Source organism: Lagopus leucura, unplaced genomic scaffold (assembly GCF_019238085.1).
Source record: "Lagopus leucura isolate 7727_CA_CO unplaced genomic scaffold, USGS_WTPT01 Super-Scaffold_73, whole genome shotgun sequence".
In the NCBI taxonomy this organism is placed as follows: Eukaryota; Metazoa; Chordata; class Aves; order Galliformes; family Phasianidae; genus Lagopus; species Lagopus leucura.
The window spans coordinates 62973518-62999768 of record NW_024962252.1 but is presented as its reverse complement, the minus strand read 5'-3'; the positions used below and the strand labels follow the sequence as shown (position 1 = coordinate 62999768).

Genomic DNA, 26251 nt, shown 5'->3' with positions numbered 1-26251 from the left:
TAACAGTGTCAGTAGATCCAAACTCCATAAAGACTTTTAGCAGGCTGTGCTCCATCAGATCACAAATGGGTGGCACAAGAAATTGGTACATCTTAACCAAGGTTGTTAAGTAAGTAAATGACAGGTCTGGGAAGATGCAGGGGAGTTAATTAGTTTCCTAACTCTGTCCCATATCCTGTTGGTTAGACAGAATCTTCTCACAGCAGGCCAAATTCATCAAGTCTGAAAGACTCAAGTCTGAAAGCATGCGTTCAATGAGCACTCTTGAACAAAAGATGTATGCAAATGAGTGGACAGTGATCAGATATAAATTGTAGATATAAATTGTAGATGGGGCTTTGAGCAACCTGGTCTAGTGGCAGGTGTCCCTGTCTAGAGCAAGGGGTTGGAACTAGGTGATCTTAAAGATCCCTTCCAACCCAAACTGTTCCACGATTCTATGATACAACCCATGTATTCCCATGAATGGTGGGTTGTGTCAGCTCATTGCTGCAGCACGCATTTAGTCAACACCTTCTAACAAACACTTTTTCTTGGAGTGAGCCCAACAGTGAGCTTTTGGATGCAGAACTCAGGTCAGTGAGCTCATCTGTAAGACTGCATTAATGTCTCAGAACTTTGGCCTGTTTGCCAGCATGTATTATCCTTACTGAGCAAATTTCCTTCCGTGTGACTCAGATAAAATATTGGATCTTTTTGCTCTGAATTCTGTTAAATGAAACACTACATAACAGTGAATCTCTCACCATGCACACCTTCATCTTCTTCAGCATAGACACAAACATGGCCCAAAACCCAGTACCTGACTGATTTCCTGCTTCTGGGGGATGAGTGGTATTCTTAAAGGGGCTGACAGTGCAGGGAGTAGAAACACACAGCGGGAACACCGTCCACATGATGAAGCACCTGCCCTTTGGGGTGAATGGGAAAGGAAGCCCTGTTCTCCCTGGAATCAGTGCCCTGCTTCCACAGCTCTAGCAACAGCAGATATCACAACTGCAATACCTTGGAACTGAGACCTGGAACTAAGTGAAAACCTGGAACTAAAGGGGAAACATCCAAACAGAAACTGCTATCTACATTGCTGAAGAAAGTGTGGTCTGGGGGCCCTGAGCAATGACCAATGTTTGGGTTTTGAAAAGAGAGGCTGGTTTACCTCCATGCAGAGTTTTCAGTCAATCTGACTCCCTGACCGTAAACAAGGCACAAGCAAGCTAAGTCAGCTGACAGCAGTTTTCAGTTTGCTACTGCCCACTGGGAATTTTCAGGAGCTCACAGACCAGTAAAGGTTCCAGACTCCCATTCTGCTTTATCCTGATAGCCTTGCTGTACACAAACAGAGCAGGAAATATCCCCCAGGAGTCAAGCATGCAGAAAGGGATGTGCAGTGGCAAACAGCTGGGAATCACTGCAGAGTACTAACGCAGACAGCCTATATGGCATATGCCCTACACCTACAGCTACCATCTCTGACAGGACAGACAAAACTAAAGTCATCATAAACGAATACAGGACACCCAGAATCAGTTCATGGAAGGCTTCCTGGGCAATTGCCTTTGGGACGTGGAGGGCAGGGGTCATAAAATACAGAAGAATCCTTACTGAGCACAGTGCCTGAGGCCTATGAGAGATCACAGCAAATGGTGTGCTTTGCCTTGTGTTCCCATTGATATGAGGGCTGCAGTGATATGTTAAAGCATCAGTAATAGAGGGACGTCAGCAAAATTTGCTTGGAGGAAGCATAAGCAGAGCAATTCCAACGAAGCTCATGCAATATTAGGAGCATATTTGTGCAGGGACTGGCAGTGTTTTACAACCAATTGCAGGTGCCTGATCTTAATGCTAGCAACCGCTCCTTTTTGTCTGTACTGTAGCCAGGACTTGTGAGTGTGAGAGAGATTGAATGCTTTGTAATGAAGGTATATTGTAACATTTCTCTCCAGGTGGCACTTTGTTAACAACAATTAGATCCTGATTGATCTTTGAAGGGCTAATTCTTATGTGGTTTGCAAGGGTCCTACAAGGAGCAAGTGTTGAGTGGGGGCACTTTAAAAGTATTAGTGAGGAAAAAAAAAAAAGAATAGTGCCATAAGAAATTTGCAATACAATGCTCAAGCCTCCTTTGCACCCCACAGTAATTTGTTCTTATTCCTGTTATTATCCCCTCGGGCACTAATGGTCACTTTATTAATTAGTTGAAAATTGCATTCTAGGTCAAATGGCAGCTTTTTTCCCTCCCATTGTTGCAAATTGCTAGTGGTATGGCCCAGTAAATGGCAGTGTTACTGCAAAATGGGAAAGATCCTTTGCTTTTCAAGATAAAGCCCATGGACCAGCTGCGCTTTCCATGACATTTCTAAGCAGAGCATTTCCCCAGGCCTGCTTTTAAGCAGTTAGAAATTAAACAGAACTCACTGTCATTGTTGAGATTTCTAATCATAGGCTGTTACTGTATTAGCTCTCACCCTCCTCACCCTCCCCCCTATTTTAATTCTAGCTGAGCCTGTTTTCTAAGGTGCATCTCGGCAGTGCTTAGCCCCATTTCTCAGGAAAGAAGGCAGAGTGTTTAGGTGCCTTCGTTTATGATGCTCTAATGGAAATACTTTTGAGACATCTGCTCTAGCAGAAGAGGACAGATGCTCAGCAATCTCTGAGAAATATGGTTCTGTCTGTGGCATCTGAAGTTAGAGGCTCAAAAATTAAAAATCACTCTTGCAAGCATTGCTGGCAATGTAGGAATAGAGCAAACCACAGCCTCTGAAAACAAAATTGGAATTGACAGATTTTGTGAGAGCTTTTCATAAAGAAAACTCCTACTGAGGACAATAGGTGTTTAGCCTTTAGACAGGAGGACCAGCCCACCAGAAGTGAACATCAAAGCATTCTATTTTCCATTAACTCCTTTCTGCAGCCTACTGTGCTGGATGCAATCTGTCACGCGAGTTGTAGCCCAGCAGTCAGGACACCTACCAGAAGTCAGGTCTGGGCTAATTTCCCAGCACTGTCAGCCTAATGCATCTAAAAGGATGTGGTTAATCTGAAGACATTTGCACAAGGCATCTAAAATCAAACATAACCCTTAATTTCTATTTTTCAAGCAATACTCTCATATTCTCATTCTTCTTTCAATCCTGTTCTGTAAAATTACATTCACACTGATTTATCATCTTTTTTGGTGGGCCCAATCTAAAACCAACTTAATGCAGGAAAGAAAACCTCCCTCCCTGTGGCCTCTCAGAGATTTGAAGTCATATGGAGCAAGATTCCTTGCTTGTACAGGAATCTTGCACAGGAGGAAGATGCGTCAGTGTGTCTGACAGGAACTTCACATGCTATATACCCTCACATACCTAGAATTATAACCACTGGTGGATTAACAACATTCCTTTTTGAAGGCTGTATCATATCTAGCGCATGGAAAGGAGAATGCATCTCATCCTCCAGCAGGCTGGGCACTCATCCACTCAAAATTCCAAAAGCTCCAGCAGGCTGCAGCAGCTGGAGCCCCTAGTCAGCATTACATGCACAGTAAACAACCCCTTGAAACACTGCACTCTGGGAGCACAAGCAACAGAAGAGAAGCATTATTATTATTATTATTATTATTATTATTATTATTATTATTATTATTTTGTCTTTCAAGTCCTAATTTCTAAAACAACAAATTATCAGCCTCGCCAGTTTGGGTTTTCTCTGTAGACAGATGGGAGTGTTGATCAGGAAGAGGGAGGAATAACGCGGAGGACTGATCAAGCAGTAACATGTTAGTGTAAACAAACGCATAATCAGAAATTTGGGATTTCTTTCTTAGTTCCAACAGGCAAGTGCTAGGACACACAAACTGGCTTCTACTAGCACTTTTTTTTTATTTTTAATGCTATTATTTTTATTACTTGGAGCAAGAATTCCTTGCAGAACTATTTATTAACAAGAATTAACCCAGTAACCACTAACGCAAAGGAATTGTAGTCTGTTCTCAAAGTAAGGGACAGCTGAATTTGCAGGTTATTGACTACTTTTGAACAATTACTTCAGGAAATCATTCAAAATGTAACCTTTATGAAAAGCACAAATCAGGGTCACTGTCAAGACTTGCAGAGGGATCTCAAAGTTGCCAAACAAGCCTAGATATGTACAGAGTCTGTTTTCTGCACAGGGAAGGTAGTGGAGAAATTATCTAACACCTACAGAACAAAAGCATTCTCAACAGTGTAAGTATTGCCATTAGGTCAAAGACGTTTTAGATTAGGATTATCACTGTATTTAGTAAGCAACACATTTAAACCTGGTGATCTTTCATATGCATATTACCTCACAAGAGATCTTCATCACCAGCATGCTTCAAACCCGAATGAACTTTGCACAAATTGAAGGCCCTCCAGCAGAATGTAGGCTGGCACTTAAGGATCTGATGGGTAAGTATGCCAGAGGCTGAAGATGATTATCAAAAAGCATAGCATTACACATTTGCAGCCTCTTAGATGAGCTGCATCTTCATCACAAATGAAAATTGTTCTCAGAAAGTAAATAGCAGGCCTCTGCTATTAACAGTCTTTTGATTAGAATAAATCCAATTCAGGTTTAGATTAGAATGGATCCAATAAAGGTAATTCCAGAATGGTTACCATGAATTAAGCGTTCCAGATGTCATAAATGATGTTCAAGTTTCTCTTCACAGTTCTAAAAACTACATTGCTCTGACCAATGACATTTAGAGCAAACTACAGGACATTCAAAAATCCCATCTGAGGTCAGAGCAGTTCTTACAGTACACTCTTGCTCTTTAAGAGTTTAAAGACCAGCTGCATAGCTGGCTACTGAATATTTAAGGCCGAGGGCACGCACTAGTCTTTACTTACAAGTCTCCAGGGCATTGTTAGAGGTGTCATACCTAGGACTGGTTTCTCTGTCTAGTATTTTGTGTGTTCTCTGGCATGGTGAAGAGGACATGAATACATTTGAAATATCACTGCATTTCAAACTGAAATTCATGCCTTAAGTATATTGACTTTGAATGTGTAGCTTTTTATCTACATGACCACTTACAATAATAGGCCATTCAATAAGTGATTTAAATAGCAACTACCAGAGAATAAAAAGTACTAACAACAATAAAAAATCCTAAAAGTTGTATGCATCCTTCATATCCTGTATATCTTGTTTTCCCAGATAATGCATTTTGTCTTCTGATGATGCTTATTGATGAAACACAATTTTGATATCAAATAAACACCTAAGGTAGAATGCAACAATATGACTGAAATTCTGCAGTCAGTGCAGTTCTTTGGCCCCAGTCTACATCCTATCTGTAGTATGTAGAGATACGGATGACAGAACTTGAAACTGCTAGAGCTAAACTCCTGTCTGCACTCATATAATCCTTAAAGTTGGAAGGGACCTCTGTGGACTAGATGGCCCTCAGAGGTCCTTTCCAAGTCCAAGGATTCTATGATTCTATGATTGTTTTGAACAGGCTTCACAATTTGAAACACTGTATACTAGTTAATGGGTGAGAAAGGTCTGAATGTCAGTTCTAAGGTCTATGAAAGAACAAATGCAAGCTCCTAACCAGAGAGAGCTTTACAGTGATACTGCTGCTGCAACTGTTCTCAGTTTTTCAAGCTGCTTTCAGCAGCAAGCTATTCCACAGAACCTATTTATTAGTTTTACCTTGTCCAGTTCCTATGGTACCTGCAGTCAAGCTTTATGATGCCCTGTGCTATTTGGGCCTTGAGCCCAACTACCACAGAGCAGCAAGTGTGGGCAGCTGGAAGAGGGCAGATGCAGTGGGGGTGCAGGCCCACGGTACCCAAGCAAGAGCAGAGCAAGTCTGGTGATGGTAACCAGGTTCATGTGAAGTCTCATGATTGCTGGACAAGTCCACGGTAATGAGGCACATCCATGGTGAATCCAGGAAGCAAAATGTCTCTTGTTGGTCACTATTTCTATTGAGTCAAAGTAGACCAAATTACTGACGATAATGAATGTTCTCCAAACCTTTCTTCAAGAGGAGTTGATAAATAAATGTTCAATTTCAATTTCTTTGGTGAAAGACAGCTGCACTTCATAAAGGCTAAAGAAAATGGTAAACAATCTAATCAAATGAAATAAGAATGCTTCTCTGGCGTTATTTTTTTTTAATTCACACAGATTCCCTCACTTCAAATCCACACCTGTTTTACCAATTCAAAGTAACCCATAGGCAGTTACTAATGCAACATCATTAGGTTGGAAGCTTTAAGGCTGTTTTCCTGTACATTAATTCCTTTTGCAGTCAATAAGCCTTGTGGTACTCTGATCAATTTAAACTTCAATGACACTGGAAAATAATCCCTTTATCTTTCAGCTTCCTCCTACATTGGCTCTATGATTCCAAGTGGGAAAAAATCTTAGCTTGGAAATAATAACAGCAGTTTCTGTTTACAGTCTAGTATTAGGAGGAAAAAAACCAACACAAATTCTCAGAGTCTAATAGTTCTTCAGTAGTCAGGGCAATTATTACCAACAATTCATATCGTATCACAACTGGCACAGCAAAAATCTCACTCTAACTGTATGTAATTTTGTTTCTTAATGCCAACAGAAATCTTCCTTTGTATCTGAATTGAAAGAGGAATTACTAAGAAATTCTGGCTCATAGTGGCATTCTTTTCATATACACTGTTAAAACACAAGATTCCTTAAACTAAACAACTTTCTATAAAACTCAGACCACATTATTCCAAAAGCTTTGGGAGTGAGAGGGAGAAGAAAAAGAAGAAAAAAGGAAAAAGAAAAAGGAAAAGGAAAAAGAAAAAGGAAAAGGAAAAAAGGAAAAGAAAAAAAGGAAAAAAGAAAAAAGAAAAAGTAGAAGAAAAAAAGAGGTAGTACAATTTCAGTCATTGACAAATCAAGCAAAAAAGGAAGTAGGAGTATCCCTTTCAAAACAGGAGTCCTGCAACGTAACTCAGATACTATATTGTGTAAAAACTGTGTCTGCTCAGAACTAGAAATCCTGTGTTGCTGTCAATTTATTTGTTTAGTTGTTGCTATACACAGAGTACAAAAGAATGTATTTATTGTGTCACAATCAGAAAAAGACACACAAGAAAATTACAATATTTTCATCCACTTCCAGTATTGAGTAACTTCATCTGGACGACCTAAAAAATCAACAGTTGTGATGAGCCAAATAAGACACACAAGCATCAACACTGAAACAATTCTACTAACAAAAGTCCTATAAAAAGTTTCAAAAGCAAACTGCTCATGAAAGCCACATGTGCCTGAAAAGTATTATTTTGAATTTCCTTTAAAAAAAAAATAATCCTCAAATAAAAGGAAATCAAAGGAATTTAGACAGAAAATAATAGGTGGATGCCAAAGGTGTACAAATTCAAGCCAGATAGAAGGCACTGAATGTTTTTGTGTTTTTTGTTTTTTTTTTTTACAATAACTAGCTTGAAATATTGTATATTCTGTAGAATGTAACATAAAGTTACATAACTTAAGCAAGAATTGGGTCACAACATCTTACTCACTCGGCACAGTAAACAGCTTGCTGATTGTTACAGATTGAAGAACAGAAAAGTGAAAAAATTCTAAAAGCAATTTGGAATAGTCAACAACCTCAATAACTAAAGATAGTCCTGTGAGAATCTGCACGCTGTACCAGATTATAAAACTTCCTTTTAACATTTTGCCTCCATCCTTGCATATCCTTTATTCATTTCTGCTGCTCAGTCTTATCAAGCTTTCATTTTCCTTTCATTATATACTTCCCATACAGAGATTATGATATGACTTAATATACTGAAAATGCTGAAGTACAAAACTAAAGATATGATGATTCCAAAGCACATAAACAGAGGAAATCAGTTCCATAAACATCCACTTGAGTCAAGCCTATTAAAAGATCAGTAGAAACCTAAGAAAATGAATCTGTTGAGGATTACATTGATGAAGACAATTTTCAATTATATCGTTGAGATTTTGGACAGGGAAAAGTCTGGTTCTTAAAAGTATTATTTATTGCCAAAGTAGGGCAGGACAAGACTCAGATTCTTTCTCTCCTCTGCAATGTTGTGGTTCATTCCGCACATTCAGATGAGAGAATTGCTTAAGTACCAAAAGCAACAGCAATTTTTGGCTGTTTCCAGAAAGCACTGCATTTTACAGGAAGGTCACTTTGTTTTGCTGGCAGGTGATATTTAAATGGCAACAGTGATGACATTTTTCAAAGTTTTCAACAGGTTTCAGTACCAGTGGCATAATCCTTAAGATATAATCTACCCAAGACACAAACCACAATTCAGCATGAATATTCCATGTCATTCATGACGAGCAAACTCTTGGAGTATACAAAACTAGAATAGTCAGGAATATCTTATGATGTGGTACAAATACTTTAGAATTTCCATTGTCAGTGGTACAAAATAATGTAGCTACACCTCAGCTGGTACCATTAACCTTAGTTCTGTGATTCTGGTCTCATAGCAAGTTTAGACATAGCAAGGCATTCACGTACTAAATACCCTCAGCTTTGATCCATTTCTTCTGCAGTCATATGGTTCAGTTATTCTGTAAAGTTTGTAAGAGGCTCTTACAGACAAAAAACAATCTCAACAGCAACTATCCCACCATCTCAGTCTGCTAACTCATCACATTTATTCTTTACCAAGGTGGAACATGGAATCTTCTCCTCTGGTCTGAACGTCCTGATCTGTATCTTCTACCTGAAGGAAATCAAAATAGGAAACGCTTGTTTAGATTGCTTCCAAGAAAAATTATATTCACATATATTTTGAGAAAAGAGCACGTTCCTCTTCAGTTGGCATGTAATTACAGATAGTATTTTGAGATGTTAAAAGCTAAAGTCCATAAAGGAGCTCTTCCTGAAGCTCCTAGGCTACTGTAAGTCCTAAATCTATGGCCAAGTAAAGGCTCAGATAGTGAACTATAGAGGTCATATATACACAATGGTTGGTAGATCAGACTGTGTGAATTCAGTAAAAGAAATTACACTATTTAGAACCAGATAGAAGTTATACTAAAAAATATTTTCACCTAGAATTCAGAAACTCATGCTTTATTGCAAACATTTGTTGTACCTCAAGGAAAACTTTTAAACACAAAGCACAGAGATTACCAAAAGCTGCAAAGCCATGTTTTTAGCTGTTTTACTTTTCAATAACAGAAGCCCAATCTTAGCTTTAAATCAGATACCTAGGATCTATTTATTAGGCATATAATGGTCAGGCATTCAGAACGCAATGTGGAAAACTCAGAACACTAAATGGCAAGTCTTCTAAAGTAACAAATAAGAAACACTGAGGATATAAAACTTCTCCCTCTCTGCAAGGCTTTGGTGTCCCACTGTGTTACACGGATGCACTCTCTTGATTTGTAACACACATCCAACACATTTATCAAGAGAACATAAGTAAGTAAATAAAGAAAATACCCTGCTCCCCAGATTCCCTTCTTTCAAACCCCAGATGGAAGATTAGATAGTAATTACAACAGACCAGTGGTTAGTATTCATCACAAAATGAGGGATACCATAGTTCAATTCTTACTCTGCCCGAGGGTATTCAAATCAACATCTCATTGAAATACTAGTGAGTCTTAGGTTTATGCTTTCTGGTGGAGGCACTGTTTCCTCCAGTGCTGAAGTCAAGCCATTGTCATGGAATTCTTAAACATTAACTGATAAGCACGAGCAAAGAACACCTAATCACTGGGTACTTTTCTGACAGAAGATATGGGTCCCATGGTTACTGTACCATTAACTTTTAAAGTGTTCTTTAAAATGCATTTTATTTAATGATTTATCTATAATATGCAACAGCAGGAAATTTAACATGTAACAATAGCCTTGCAGAAATCCAGACGACAAAATCAAAGCCTGAACCTGCATCCTTGGGTCCAGTGAGACAAGTCACTGGGTTAAGTGCTCTAGCCACTAGGCCAAACAAGTTCCTGATATGTATGCAGCTAGATATCAGCAATATCATAGGAAGTTTTACCACAAGCTATCACACTTTCTTCATTTTTATTCAGTTTCTCTGATGAAAGACACTCTGAACAGAGACAACAGCTACATAATGAAGCAAATCAAATACCTGTCTTAACATCAGCAAACTTATGAAAGAGAAACTTTGTCAAAACATCAAATATCTTGGCAGGTCAGCTTAAAATGAACTCTGAAACACTTCAAGACTCTTTTATAAGGAGAAGCATGTTTTCCTATTAAATCATTTTTATTTATAAAAGAGATTTAACTGCAATTATGGCATCATATTTTAAGAGTGCCCCGGGGGTAGTAAATAAGGTTTAATTTTGCCTGTGTAGAGGAAGACATAATATTTTATTAATGTTACTGAATTATGATTATAACACAATTCAGTGCAGCTACTGCGGAATATGCTTTATGGAATACATCTAGTGGAGGTGAACAGAGTGCCTGCAAAAATGATTCCTGAATAACAGACTTTTTGAGACAGCCACAATGATAAGTTTTGGTTTTTGCTTAGTCAGCATGAACACTATTGTTGTATTTGCTACATATACCATCAAACAATTTTATTTGTGAATTAAATGATCATAACTCATTTTGAAGAATACAACAAAAGCATCTGACGCACATTACAGACTTTACTGTATTTATTAACACTCCTCCCTAATCACATCAGTCTTCTTTGAAAACATCATCTGCAAACACGGAAGAAATGTAGGCTCTGCAGACTTAACAAAATAGCTGATCTTTCTTAGACACTTCTCTTCCTTTTGCATATTTTCTTTAATCTATGTTTATACGTCTTCATTTATAATAACAAGAAAGTAAGATTGAAGTAGTATCAGCTCAGTGGAGCTATCCACAGTGATGCATTAAATGTCTGTTGTGTTCAAGAAGGGGGATTGGCAAATGATTCAAGACTAATTTTTGTCAAGACAAAACAGGACATCCACTTCTATTATTCAGGTAATGGTTTGGAAACTGAGATCTGATCTAGAAAATCATGTAAAATGTGTTTATTTTCATGCTTAAGTGTTTTACTGAAGTATGAACTAAGATTTGCAACTAAAGACTTTACACTTACATTTCGGTGCAGCTGTGCCAACTCATTTTAGATCTGTTACAGTTTTAAAAACCACTCAGCTGAGACTGAGCATGTAAGGTTTAAATACCACATGAAATATTTTTTTTCAGAATGTTGTGAGGAAAAGAAGACTTACTGCACTTGGTAGAGTTAGTTTCTGCTAATAAATTTTAAAAGTTTTGTTGCTGAGTGCTGTGGACACAGGGTAACAGCAAACATACAATACATGAATTTATATACATATAAACTGTACACAGACACAGACCTGTTATATTGTTCACAGAAGGAATTTCAAATGCAAACATTTTTTACCTTGTGGTTGAGGATTTCTCCAGAGGTTGCCCCTCATTTGATTATGATATGGAGAAACAAAGGAGCTTCTGTGTGTTTGCTGGAACCTAGAGTTAAGTTCTCTTTGGTGTGTTCCTGAAAAACAGAAGTTACTAGCCAACTCTGATGGTATAGAAGATAAAATGAAGAAGAACAGAGAGAACATATTCTTTTTTTTTTTTTTTTTTTGGGGGGGGGGGGAGAGGGAAAGAACACATTTATTAGATTTATGTCAAAACAGTTATGTACAATTACGATTCTTTCAAACTACTCAGCCTAATAAGTATGGTTCTTGTCCTCATTTCCATCTATAGACATCATGATAACAAGCTGTTAACAAGTAAAACCAGATAACCTCCTGACACAGATTTGGAAACTGAAGTCATTACAATGAAACAGAAATCTCTGTCCAAATTAGAATCACAAATCATAATTAAAATGCTTAAGTACTGCTCTGAAGCAATAGCAGACACTAACAAGATTTGGTATCACAAATCACCAACAGATACCGTTAGTTTTGAATGCTACCCAGCAGTATGGTATAGTATCATATCCAGAAGAGGACAGAAGTGCTGTTACATAATGCTAAGTCCTGAACTGACAGAAAATCATTCTGCCTGTTGCAATTTTCTCAAGAAATTTATAACAGGTAAATTTTATCCTCACAGACATCATACTTGATTGGGTATTAAGCAGGTAATAAAGATAATACCAGCATAAATGCTCTATTACATGATGTTCAGGTAATTCAACCACAATCCAATCATACCTGAACCAGATCAAATTTACAGTGCTAGGTGAATCTGTCATGTATAAATCAATAACTAATGAAAGCACAACCACATCTCTACTGGTAGACACTGAAACTACCGAACAGCTTATATGAATAAAAAGGTCCACAGACAGGTTACCTAGACCATCTACCAGTTCAAACATTTAAAAGCTATCAAAAAACCTTCCTTTCTCTCACATAAAATGAAAAAGCACTCAAATTCATAGAGAGAAGCTGACATACAAAGGAAAGCTAGAGGTTCTTAGTGTTCGTGTAAAAATTACCAAAAGCTGACGGCATAAACATTTTCTTAATAGAAATAACTAGCAGACAATGCCTTATTATAAGACAATGTCTTATCCATATTTCAAAAATATAGAGAGACTACTTAACAACAGCATTTTGAATAGTAATGATGACATTTTAAAATCTAATCATTTCAGAGTGAATTATTTCAATGCCTCAAAAACCTCAACAATCAAGGATGTGTGAATCAGGCTGAAAATATTTTTGATTTTTTTTTTTTTTTGAAGGTCAGGCAGATCAGGTGGGAAAAGGAACGTCTTTAGTAAAGCAAGCCACGCAGTTGGAAAAAAGTAAGCCAAAGTCTTAGGCTGAAAGCCCTTCTCCACACTGCCTCAAAGCTTGCCTTGGTTTTGAACTGCATCAGTGTATCTTCAATGCCTTATTCAGACCTTAGACTATCATTGCTAAAATAGCTCCCTTTAGGGAAAGGCAGAAAAAACCTGTCATTCAGTTCTTCCTATAAAAATAACTTTAGTCACTGAGCAAATAGCAGTAGTTTCTGTCAGTGAATAATATTTTATTTACTGTGTGTATCTCACTAGCTACGTAACTAGATGGAAATATTTTATCCAAACTTGGGTAATCCAATCCACAAGAATTCCTAAAAGCAGGAGGCATTTTCTTAAATCTCTCCTTTGGTTTCTTGGAGAAAAATCTTATGATTTATTTAGCTTGACATGCTCCCTAGGTAAATGCTGTTGCAGCTGAAGGATAACTGAACTTATCAACATGTTGATTTGGTTGAGAAAATTAACATAATGCCAACCTGTGATAAATCCACTTCCTCTTGGTCTGCTCTGTATTGTTCTTTTCTTCACCGCACAAACCTTGCAAATGAGCGACTTCAGATTCTGGAAGGGTGTATACAAAGACTCCTGGAGACAACAGCATTAACATTAATGGCTGTTCTATCTTTCTATCTTCAGGTGTAGCACAGATCAATTACAAATATAGCAATCAAAATTATTTTATTAGTCCACACTCATACATACGTGAAGATTTTCTGGTTCACATTTTTTAGGAAACGAAATGTTTAATATTAAAAATGGAGTCTTCGAGGGGTTATTAGGGGTGCAGAAGGAATGTGTTTTCCTCTTTTGGTTATGTTTGTTTTTCTCCTCTGCTCACATCTGTTTATTACTTACTTCCATGTTCTATTGTTTTGAATTGCTACCTAGGCTTAAGTCTATCAGCAGTACCTCAGGGAGGGACAGGTAAAGTCTCATGGCAAAGTGGAATGAATGAGTGAAAAATCAAAGTATCTCACTCTCATACATTACAAACACAATAGTAATACATCAGCCTTAACTCCAGATATTTGTTGTCTGATAAAATGGAACCTCATCTAGAGACATGGAGGAACTGAATATCACTGTTTACCCTGTGGGCTGAAAAGTTCTGCTGTCAAAAGGACAAGCGAAAACTATTTGAAGACCCAATACTACAAGATGTGGTACATGAGGGCTGCTCTGAAAGCAATGTCTCCTATGTTATTATGATGGCACCTGATATCAGAGGCAGATATTGGTGGTATGGCAGCAGAGGTCAAACCTTCACACCAATATTCCATTACATGTTGTTGCTGTGTGACAGATGGCAGCAGAGGAGCAGTCTCACCAAATGGTGTCTGACATGGAAGTGCATATGAAGCGGAGCTGTGTGACTGAATTTCTCCACGAGATAAAAATGGCACCCACTGAGATTCACTAATGCTTGCTGAATGTTTACGGAAACCAAACAGTGGATGTGAGCACAGTGAGGAGGTGGTTGGTGTGTTTCAGCAGTGGTGACAGCAGATCACCTCCACAAGTGGGTCACTTCCACAGACTGTTACAAGTGCAACATGCAGGCTTTTGTTCATTGCTGGCAAAAAAGCACAGCTAATGGTAGTAACTTTGAAAAAAAAAATGTTGTGTAGCTTCTCCACCAAACAGAGCTATTGTGCTCTATCTGTTGTAGTTTCCATGGAAATAAACAGGAGGTGTTACTTTTGCAGCAACCTACATATCTAACTTTACAGGTTTCAGTGAGCTTTGTAGAAGCGTCACATCCTATAATCTTTTTCTTTGCTTATTGATTTACGTGGGAAGTTGCACACGTTGAAAAGAATGAAAACGTCATCATAATTAGTGATTTTCATAAAACTGAACTGATTTTTAGCAGGATGACAATTCCATTTTGTAACCTATGTGGTGGAAAGGGAGCAGCAAGAATGAGAGAGGATTACAGGAAAAGGTAAAAAGCCAACGTGTGTCAGGACTGGAGGAACTGAAGAGGTTTCTTAAGAGTCTGAATCTCTGAACTCCCTCATGAACTTCTTTCTTAGCTTTTTTTTTTTGTTTTTTTTTGTATTAATAACCCTGTATTAATAACCACTAATTGGAAAATCCTCTCAATATATTACTGAGAGAACAAATTCAGGATGTGTTTATGAAGGCTGGATGAAAGGCATGATCAAAAAAGGCCAAAACATATCACTTATGCTGACCCAGTAGGTAATTTGTTTTTAATTTAAAAAAAGAAAAAAGATAATGAACATACCCTGAGAAGTGCAATAAAAAGACTAATGAAGTGATAATATCATTGCCTCACTGCTTTATGGGACTATTATATCCAATTTTCTGTGTGGATAAATAAACCAATATAATTACTACTATGAAAAACAGAGAACTAGTGCAATAAGGACTAAGTATATATATTTTAAAAAACAGGATGGATGTATTTTCAATTCTTATCAGCTTTTTTTCTTTATCTTTAAAATTTTCTAAGGCTGTGTAGAGATGAATTACAAAAGAAACAAACACACAAAACCATCTTGCCCACAAATATATTAACTGCATTTAATTTACATGTTTTATTCCTTCAGCAAAAGAATATGTAAGTAAGCGAACCTTAAAACATTGACAAGTGCTTGTGCACATGTAAATATTTAACTAAAATGGTGCTTCCACCATAGTTTCCATAAAGTTATTAAATGTATTTAAACCATCATAATCAAAACAATTCTGATTCCGAGATCTTCTGAACTCCCTGAAGTAATATAACTGGCCAGATACATAGAGAGATCCTAGGAGTTAGGAAACAAGCAGGGAACACCAAAGCAGTAACTTTTTCCTTTTATTTATCTTTACAATAACAAAACCAATGTAGAATAACTTTTTTTTTTCCCCTAAATACAGTGCTGTAGCTATCCACAGGTAAGATTTATGATGCTGAAGGGTAGATTGCTAACAAACAAGTGCTGAAAGACTTTGGCTTCCAATGATACATTAAGCTCTGCCAGGAACTAAGTACCAGTTTTATTTATTAAGTTCAATTTATAGTAATAGACATACACTTGTTGCCTTGCCAGTGTCCCCAGCTAAACTGAACTGGCATCTCTCAGCAATTCTCCCAAAAACAGATTCTTGCTTTTCAAACTGATAAACTAGAAAGCTATTTTATTAGTTTGGAAGCTCTCTCTGCCATATATCATACCTAAAAAATAAAAAAGTTATTTAAAATTAACAGTACTGGGCTATTTTTTTTCTCCCGACGGAACAGTTTATCTGGGATTTGTTTAAACTTGAGTATCATGCTTTCTAAAATCCTATCCTAGATATTTTAGTTGGTCAAATAAAACTCCAGCTGTGTTCTAGGGATCTAAGTATCTGTCCTCACCTCCTGAGACATGCTAAAATAGAACTTCAATCTGGTTATAATGAGATTTTCAAATGTTAACTAAAGCATACCAGCTAATATAGTTTAGAATTACTCTCAGTCAATATCTTTCTTTTGTTTTTCAGATTGATGTACACATATGCTAAAAGCTGTTAACTAATCTGAATTCAACCCAAATGAAAAAGAAATAGTTTCACAAAGGTGTATGTAAAGTTGTGTTGTTTTTATTTTTTAATTTATTCTTTAGTCCTCTATTGTTCTGCAAAAGTTCTACAGGAAATACTGAATGAATTGCTGGCCCAATCAAAAATCTGCTGAAATCAACAGATTGATGGCCTCGAGTTGAGCCAGGGGAGGTTTAGGTTGGATATCAGGAAAAACTTCTTTACAGAAAGGGTGGTTAAGCAGTGGTATAGACTTCCCCCAGGGAAGTGGTTGAGTCACCATCCCAGAATGTGTTTAAAATCCATTTGGATGTGGTGCTCAGGGACTTAATTTAGTGGTGGGCTGTTAGAGTTAGGGTAGTATGGGTAGCTTGTGGTTGGACTTGATGATCTTGAAGGAGAATGGATGCACTCAAGACCAGGCTAGATGTGGCTCTAGGCAGCTTAGTTTAGTGGTTGGCGACCTTGCTCATGGCAGGGGGGTTGAAATCAGATGATCTTTGAGGTCCTTTTCAACCCAGGCTATTCTATGATTCTACAAAGGCTTTTTTCCAACCTGAGCAATTCTATGATTCTGTGATTCTATGATCCGTAGGAGCCACAGGGTTTGGATGGAGGTGATAGTCCTAATCATACAACTGACTCCACATGGAAAGGATTATCATCTACAATCCACCACCTACATGCATTCCACTATCACTGCAGATTAGGATGCAAACTAATTAAACACAGAAATGGACAAGAAAACTACAGTAAAACTGATACAAAATGCACAAGATTGAAATTATCAAAAAATAAAACTCATTTCTCTATGATAACATTTGTTTTAACCACACATGACAGATGCAATAACACAAAAAAGCTATTTTATAACTAAAGCTTTCAGAAATAATTAAATCTTATGTGTTCAACATTGAAAATAGAGGCATGAATTTAAGGTTTCAAGAGCTATCTACACAGGTGAGTATAGATGTACCTAATCTCCTCTCCACATATTCTGTGTTGGTGGGGCATAAGGCAGTTCTCACCTGAGGTTAATACAGCCTTGCACTTTGTCAAGCAGACCTTACCTCTAAGGTATCACCTTAATGCATCACCATGGCCCATACCAAGCAAGACTACTGATATCTGTCTGCTCAAGTCAATACAGACATGTTTTAAATTATACAATTTTTAGGTAACGTGGCAAGAAAATTGTAAGAGCCCCCAGCTTCTGAAAAATGAGATCAAGTGTTAAGCACTTAAAGGTACAAGAAAACACAATGTACATGGTGAGATTCTGCAAAAAGAATGCCTAGATGATACCCTCCTCTGGATTCCTGTACCTTCTGGAATTCACTAAACCTCCATCTCAAATTTTAAGTTCCTTAATACCTTTAAAATATCCCTCTTATGTGCTTTGTAAGTGTATGGGAACTGCTGAGTCGTGGCCTGAACCTCTGATTGATCACCTGAGGCAAGCAATGAGTCAGCCACAGGAGCACAGGTGAAGGCAATTCACCTGTGCTGCTGGAAGGGGTGGAGCCTGGCTTCACCTCTACTAGACCTATTTAAGAGCTGGCTATGAATTGGGAAGTGTCTCTTCTGGAGATCTACTCTGCTGGAGATTTGTAAGTGAGCCCAGGACATGGGTAAGCTTTCTATCTATTCTCCTTTTGTTATTATAATTTGATTTGCCTAACTCTCTTATTTTGTAATCATAATATCTTAATATTCTTTGATTATACAGTAAGTTATACCTAATAAGATGATCTATGTATACCCTTATAATTTTGCCTCAAGTCTTGCAGCAGAAAGATCTCACTGTATTTACAAGTACTAGAAAACTGCTATGGTAACTTTCATTTTCTGAAATTGGCAAGCATTTTTATACTTCCTTGTATTGTTTTCTGAGTATTGGAAACAAAAGAAAGGCAGATGTTTAGTTTTCCACATAGTCTCAGTATTTCTATCCTACTATGGTTCATTTGGCACGAAGGATGAAATAAAAATAATGAAAAGAAGAAAAATATGAAGAAAGGAGACCAGTGCAACAATAATTATGGACAGGTACATTTTTCAAGGAATACAAAACTCTTTGAGAAGAAGTAATTACTCACATTGCCTTCCAGAAGCTCTTCCAAAGAGCAACTTTGGTGTGACTTTTGGTATTTTTCTTGAAAAAGTTTTCCATCAAACACTTTCCAGGGCATCAAATCATCCATTCTGAATGGAAAGCCACAGGCACTATTGGCCATGAGCAACGTTGTAAGGCCACGAACCAAAACAGCACCGAGATGTACAGCTCTGGAGTCCACTTGCACAAGCTGATAATATTAAAAAAAAAATTAAAAAGAAAAAAAATACAGGAAATACAGGCAATCTTATTATGACACGATCCTGCAAACTGCAGAGCAAATGAAAAATAGCCCCAAAGCTGTGACAATCATGGTTTTTCTATTGCACAGCAAAATTAATTAAGGGATTCTATATCCAGTTTTATTCAAGAAAATGAACAAAGAGAAGTTTGTTTTAATAAATACAGCATCACACTCAAGTTTCTTAAGACAGATACATCTAAAGTGAGAAATGCTGTAGAGAATAGCCATTTGTTTCAGTTTTCAAGATGTTAGCAGTTCCCCAGAAAGAATTATGTTAGTGGAATGTAAAATATGAACTGGGTGTATAAAAAAAAATGTGTACAACGATCCCATTGCCCTTCCACAGCTTGATCAACCAGGAAATGTTACAGCACTTAAGATGAGATCATTTAAATTACAAGATTTGATAGAACAAAGTTTATTGTGCCCAGGCTTCAGAAATACTTCAAATACTCAAATTTTTCCTCTGATTGCAGACTGAAAGCCAAATTATTTCTCTTAAACATGGATGTTCCCAGAAGAAATACAGGAATGGTATGACAGCATCCAGAAAATGCAAAAAGAGAAACTCAACTAGTAGACTTCTGACTAGTAGAACTTCTGGCCAAAATCAACTCAGCGGGTGAATTTAACACTCCTCTGTGGCAGAATGTAGCAAACTGTAAAAGCCTTGACTCCAGTAAGTGGCAAACTTTGATTTTAAGTATTTTGTAGATGGTACAAAGCTCCTCAGTAGGGAATGCTGCTTCTACACTCTGTATTGCAGCAGTCTGTCAGAACAAGGAGGGGTTCATAATGATGTGGACATCAATACTGTAATCCATAACAGCTGTTATACCCTGCAGTTTTCCTCAGTTTTCTTTACAGTGTAAGTTATACTAGGAATGGAACAGCATCCAAAACAGTCCAGAATAGAAAGTACAAAGAAATAGCTCAAATTCATTTTATCTGTACTTCCCTGAGAGCTTTGTTTGTCTGAAGGGCATTGGAAAGTCAGCTTTGGTTGTCGCATGATAAGGAGGACATAAAACTATCTGCGAACAACCAAAGGAGGGCTAAAAGATGATGAAGAGTCTAGAGGCCAAGATGCATGAGGAGCGGCTGAGGTCCCTGTGTGTGTTCAGCCCAGTGCAGAGATGCTGAGGGGAGGCCTCATGGCAGCCTACAGCTCAGCGACAGGGCCTGAGGGAATGGCATGGAGCTGTGTCAGGGGAGGGGCAGGGGGGCTTAGGGACACGTTCTGCACCAGAGGGCTGTGGGCATGGAACGGGCTGCCAGAATTGGAGATGTGTTTGGACAACACCCTCAGACATAGGGTTTGATTTTTTTTTTTGGGTGGGTGGTCCTGTGCAGAGCCAGGGGTTAGATTCAGTGATTCTTATGGATCCATTCCAACTCAGGATATTCTATGATTCGCTATTACTAATGATAATATCATCGTATATCTTGAAAGATTCCCAAAAGATTCATAGGTATGCACATATTCCATCTCTATTCTATTTAAAAAAAAAATACAGGTAATAGTAGACAACCTGGAATATCGTATTACTGGATCAGAACTTTTTTCCCATTATGGTCCATGTACCAAAACCAGAAAAGCTTTGCTAGCAACACATAGCCACAAAAAAATCTTTCAAAAGAGCCAAACGCAGTAAATCATTTGGATGAATATAGCTAGAAGTTGGCCAAAGACTTAATCGTGCTGTATTATTCCATGAGCAAACATTGTACAACTTAACAACATGAACATGATTTCTATGATAGGGATCCCACTAAGCATAGACAATGGGCAAGAGAGCTTTGTTTAAACAAACTGGAAGAAATGAGGTTACCTCCAGTGGCTGTTTTTCTTTCCTTGCAGAAGCAAAGGAGGGCCTATAGCTGATGATGCTGGTAAAGATACCAGGCAGGGCCATCCAGAGCCCTCTGAGAAGAACTGTGGCCTCCAGTGATCCCCAGAGAGGCATCAAGCTGACCTTCAGGGCACTGACCCAACACAACACTTGGTTCCTGAAATCCACTCAGTGAGACAACCAAAGACAGCCACAGACATCCAGACAAATGCAGACAACACAAGCTAACTTGAGCAGTCATTCAGAAAATGAAAGGCTCATCATGTATCTAATGTGATGCTTCATATTTGAGTAAGGAAGACCTCCTCCACCTCCTCACTTTAAAATAAAAGTATTTTCAGGATTGGATCAGGCTACAAGTTTCAGGAAATTATTGCCTCCAGCTGCAAGTAATCATCTTCCCAGCCTATACCAGTAACTACGTGCACTCTTACATCTCCGTTGCTCTGGCAAGTAAAGCAGGCTTTTGCAAAGCACTTTAAAATGCTGACAGGTACTTAAAATAGGAATGTGGATTAAATGAACCAGTATTATTTGTACTAAAGTAGACTGTAAGAGTGCACAGTGCACACAGCCAGTTATTAGGTTGCAGCTGAGAGATTCTTACATCACACTAACATAATTGCTTCTGATCACCTGGCTAAATCTCAAGACTGGCTAAGGAAACCAGTTCACCTCAATTCAGGCTTTAAAATAGATTCTGCTTTGAGACTGAAGTGAGACTTTTTGAGTGGAAATCTAATGTGTAAGAACTACCAACAGTCTTCACAACTTTCCTTTTTTGTAATTTCCTCAACAGAATACTTTGACAAGTACTGAGTAAAGGTAAGGTTTTGATATTTAAGCTTGTATGGAAAATGGATGATATCAAGCTAAAATTAGCAGCAGAGTCCAAGAATGACAGTAGCACATTAATCTGTTGAATCAAACTTGTTGGACAAATTTTTATCAATATGACTTACACAACCAATATTCTCTTTATTATAGTTATCTATTTTTTTATTCCTTGGCATACAGATCAGTATCTTTTATTATTGAAGTCTCAGTAAGTATTGATAACATCAGAAGATTTAATTGTTGAAAATAAACTTTCAAATACTAATGAAAGCAGGTATTTAAGGTGCTGAAAAGAAAATAGTAAATGCTGTCTTAAACAGAAGCTATTTCCCATCTTCTAACTTGATGGCTGTGTTCTAAATGATCATTCATACCTTTTTGTCATTTATTGACAGAGATATGCCCTTAACTGTCCATTTGAATCCCACTGGTACAAAGGATGTAAAACAGTTGTTAGGACAGAAGACTGATACTATATATATAGATGATGGATGCTATCTGGGCCACAAATCTCTAAGGCAGAGATTTCGAATCTTTATTTAATTTTGTTCTGAAATTTCTAAGCATACATACAACACAACTATGTGATTAATCTGACCTTCCTCGATGTCATTATTCACGTTAATGCAAATGCATACATATTTGCAGAACAAGCGTCTAAATGAGAACTTGAAAAATTTTCCTTTTGATGGTGACATACAAAGTAATAAAACATAGAGAAGGACTTTGAGGTTTCAGTTTGAATGACTTCTCAAGCTGGAAATTGGTGTAGTACTGTCATAGATCCTAGTTGCTCCTTAGCGAGTATGAAGTCTGAGCTAGCACTATAACCCCAGCTGTGCTCTTCAGCTTCAACTGAGATAAGAAAGTCACTGGTGGCAGCCTTTACAAGTCTTTTCATTGTCTAGGGATAACAATCCAGAATTTTCCCCAAGAACTAATGTAATAGGTGGGAAGTGATGGGAAGGCTTGATTTTTAGTGTAAATCAATATTACTGAGACTGAGAGAAGAGCTGTCAATGGTGATTTCTTTAATAAGACAGGAAATAGATTTGCTAAAGGGTAGTTTTTCTATTTTCCATGTCTCGTAAGGAAAATACAAAGAAAATGAAAGTGGAGTGAGTCTATAACAATTAGCCCATGCACATGGCAAACCACAGAGTTGTTTTGCCATGGGAATGCTCAGAACAGCTTGGTGTTTGCAATGCAAAGATGTCATGATGAGGATAAGTGGAAAATTCCAAAAGAAAAGACTACTTGCCTTCCAGGGCATTACACCCTAGAGATTACTTCTTATTGGAAACTGTCTGTGCTTTTTGCTATTTTTATGAACTCAGGACCCTAGTGAATCATGTAAGATACATCCCTGTGATCCTGCTGCTGCTACTCCTACCGTCAGCTGATGACATCTGTGCAAGAGAGACAAGGAGTGCATGAGAACAGCTTTTCTTATGCCAGCTGCCTGTGTTGTGCTCCTGCCACTGCTCCCACCAACACCAGCTCCCCATCCTCTCAGGGTTTGGGGAAAAAAGATTACATTTCCAATTTGCCAACAGTGATGGAAGACTGAGAAGAGAACTCAAAGGTCACAGTCCTCTAAAGTCAGTGTAGCAGAGGTTATTGATATTGTGCTTAGAAGGCCTGAGCTGAACTGGATAACCCAATTTGAAAAGAGAGAAATGCAGCAATATTCATATGACAAAAGCCTAGTGCTTTTTGTAACAATTTCAGAAATATCTTTGCTAGAAGAGACATCATCAGAGAACAATTTTATACTATGCTTTCTTCTGCTCTACAAACACAATGTTTCAGCTGATGGACCTTGTAAGTTCAGGCTGGTAACTGTGCTTGTGTGCATCCTCACTGACCACTGAGAGGGTCTTTGCAAGAAGGAATGTGTTTACTCACAGATGCAGTCAGCAAATATAGACTAAAAGACTGTAATGTATATCCAGCTGAAGGTTTTTTACCCACAGGAAAAAATATATACATGGAACCTTATATGGTGAGTAAATTTTCAGATCAAATAAAAGTAATTAAATCATTAAAAAAAAAATAGAAAAAATTTTCATGATGTAAAAATACCTTGATGCTTTAAGACCTTTGGGTCTTCTTTGTGGATTCACAAATGTTTTCTTAATAGATGTGTAAACTTTATCTGATGTGCTTCAAAAGCAGCACTTTTGTGTGGTATGAATATGGCAAAACAAAAATCCACAAATCCTTCACCTAGAATGGTGAAACTGTACCAAGTTTTGAGAGTTTCAATTCTGGTAAAAAGATGAATAGGCTCAACCATGCTTAAATTGTGACAGTAAGTATCTGAATGTGCCAAATGTCAGAAGAAACAAGTGATGGCTAGAAGCGTACTGAGTCATAAATCAGTCTTCGTTTCTAGAAATCAAGGCCAATAAATACATGGTAATCATCTCACATTTCTTTATTTATGCTGCTTCACTCCTCATCTGCACTTCAATGCACTAGATACTACATTTTACATAAGAACTTGTTCCTTTAAGTAGGAATTTTAATAACATTCTGGGGACATACTTTATTAATCATTAGTATACGTTTTTATTACATTGGATTTTAGATTAAAGTTGTTCTTATACATTTTTTCCTCACTTCTTGCCTTCTTTCCTGAAGCTGGGTTGAATATATGTATATGATATATATATATATATGTTATATATAAATATATGAACATGGCCAACATTTAAAATGTTGATTTAAAAATAAATGGCTTTAAAATGGCACAGTTTTGGTCTACTTTCTCTCAAAGGAATATTTAAGTTTCTATTATAAAAAGAAAAGTGCAAATCTCAAGGACAGGTTAGTACTTTATTATTTCTGGTTGAAAGTAATCAAGTGAAGAACAGTAATTAAAAATCAGTAAAATTTGATTGCAGCAATAAGCTGCTGGAATTTATGTGATGGTGATAAAAATCTAAGTATTTTTCCAGTTTCACCATTTCTTTTTAGACCCCCTTGAAATTTCTTTTTAGACCCACTTGAACTCAGTCAGTGTATTATCAGTATATTACTTGGTATATTACTGCCCTCAAACACAACTTAAAACATCAAATATTTACCACAGGCAATTTATGCTTGAGCAATAAAGGTAGCAAGTAGATCGTATCTTAAGTTCTTGTCATTGAAACGCTGCAAGGTTTAGTTTTGCCTGGGAGAGGTAAAGCACACTGTGATTCAGATATAAACAGATGAACTGTTAACTGATGACAGCTTCACTGAAGTTAAAATTTGCTGCAGTGGAAAGAATCAGTGAACAGACTTTTTCAACCTCAAGACAAGAGTCATTTGCAGAATTGCAGGTGTTTCTGCCTTCAGCCCTTTGTATAAGTTTCAAGTGCAAGCTGTCAACAGATCCATATGTACTGGAACTATATACTTTGCTCTTACAAAAATAATCTCAACCAGTGCAACAGCAGTAAAAATAAGGAGCGTTATCAGAGATAATAACACTGATGAAACTGTATGTTTACTTGGCAGCAGTCAGGCTTGTGCAATGGGCTGCTGGAAGTGTAGCAAGTACTTCACCTGCTCCCTTCACCTGTCACAGTGAGAGCAGAGTTAAGTGCCTGTGTTTTGAAAACATTACTAAGGTTTATTCTGATAAAAGATTATGGCTTAGTTTAAGCTCTTCCTGCTTAAACAAGGTGGGTGCAAAGAAAAATGGGGACTGAGAGGAGATCCTATGAGGGTATCTACCAGCAATGGAAACGAGAAAAACCAGTTCTTAAACGCTTCCAAAGCCTTCATAGTAAATATTTAGGAGTAAACAACCCAATTGTTCAGTGTTTATACCTTGAAAAAGGTTTGTTTACTGTGTTTTGCCAGGAGTTTGATGTAAAATGACCCACTGTTATTTACATGAGGTCAAAAACTCCTATGTAGTCAATCTAAACAAAGCTTTAAAACTGCTTTTACATTTAAGCACCAGAGGTAGTAACAACAAAAAATACTACTGCTAACCAACCTAGCAATCTCCTTCAGTTGCAGAAAGACTGCTTTTCAGTTGCTTGTTTCATTTTCAAACATACAAATACTTTTCAGGACTTTTAGCAGTGACAACAAACAAAATCAAGCACAAAGGAAATTTCTGTGATAATGAATATTACACCAGTAAAAAAAGTTCAGCCCTTCCAAGTTATTCCCACAGTTATGTCATGGACAGCACACTAGCACTTTTGCAGAAAGGTTAAAATAGCATCACTTTTCTTATTGTAACCACAATTGTGCTCAATTCTGATATAAACGATTGCAGGGCTAATAACAGTTCATAACGCATGTGACATTCTCAGAACATTCAGATAAACTCTGAGTTTACAGTCCTCAGGCTGTGATCCAGCAAGCAGTCACATCCGTTCTACAGAAACGGGCTCACTGGAATCTTAACTCTTACTATCTTCACCGTTTCTCTCCGATGCATGTAGCAGTGACTCTCTCTGACTTGGATGCCCCAATAACTTGACACTACATTAAAGCTTCCTCCTCTCTTGGGATACGTAGAGTGTCCTCCTTTCTTTTCCCATATTTAGAACATCTGCAGTAACTTATTTCTTTCCTTTCTTACTCCTACAGCACTGTCAAACATTCCTGAAAAAAGCCAACGTATTTAGAAACCGTTAGTAGAAAAAAACCAAAACAGTTTAAAGAACTGTACAGAAGTTCACTTTCCTCTCTCAGTTCCAGTGATTTTCCATCGTAAATCAAGGGCTTGACTTCCCACTACCATCTTAACTACAAGCCCAATCTGAAAACCTTATTCACACCTTAACTTAGCCTCTTCCCTTTGTTTAATTCTAAGAATGGTCCATAAGAAAGTTACAGAAGTAAAAAATCAGCTGCTCAGCAGAACATACTTAGC

The 26251-nt window shown here is 37.5% G+C and overlaps 1 protein-coding gene and 1 long non-coding RNA gene across 2 annotated transcripts in view; one reads left to right on the top strand and one right to left on the bottom strand.

Annotated features, from left to right (window-relative positions):
* Positions 1 to 6992: 6992 nt before the first annotated feature.
* FAM120B (family with sequence similarity 120B) overlaps positions 6993 to 26251 on the bottom strand; it is a 49181-nt gene continuing 29922 nt past the window's right edge. The window contains exons 7-11 of the mRNA XM_042876444.1: positions 18413 to 18619; positions 13256 to 13364; positions 11394 to 11507; positions 8657 to 8714; positions 6993 to 7142 (exon numbers count right to left, since the gene is read on the bottom strand). Coding sequence (XP_042732378.1) covers positions 7130 to 7142; positions 8657 to 8714; positions 11394 to 11507; positions 13256 to 13364; positions 18413 to 18619 — 501 coding nt within the window. The 3' untranslated portion in view covers positions 6993 to 7129. The remainder of the gene's footprint in view (positions 7143 to 8656; positions 8715 to 11393; positions 11508 to 13255; positions 13365 to 18412; positions 18620 to 26251) is intronic.
* LOC122182843 lies at positions 17904 to 21334 on the top strand. The gene is made up of 3 exons (XR_006180024.1): positions 17904 to 17944; positions 19150 to 19352; positions 20535 to 21334. It is a non-coding gene; the product is annotated as an uncharacterized LOC122182843 (long non-coding RNA).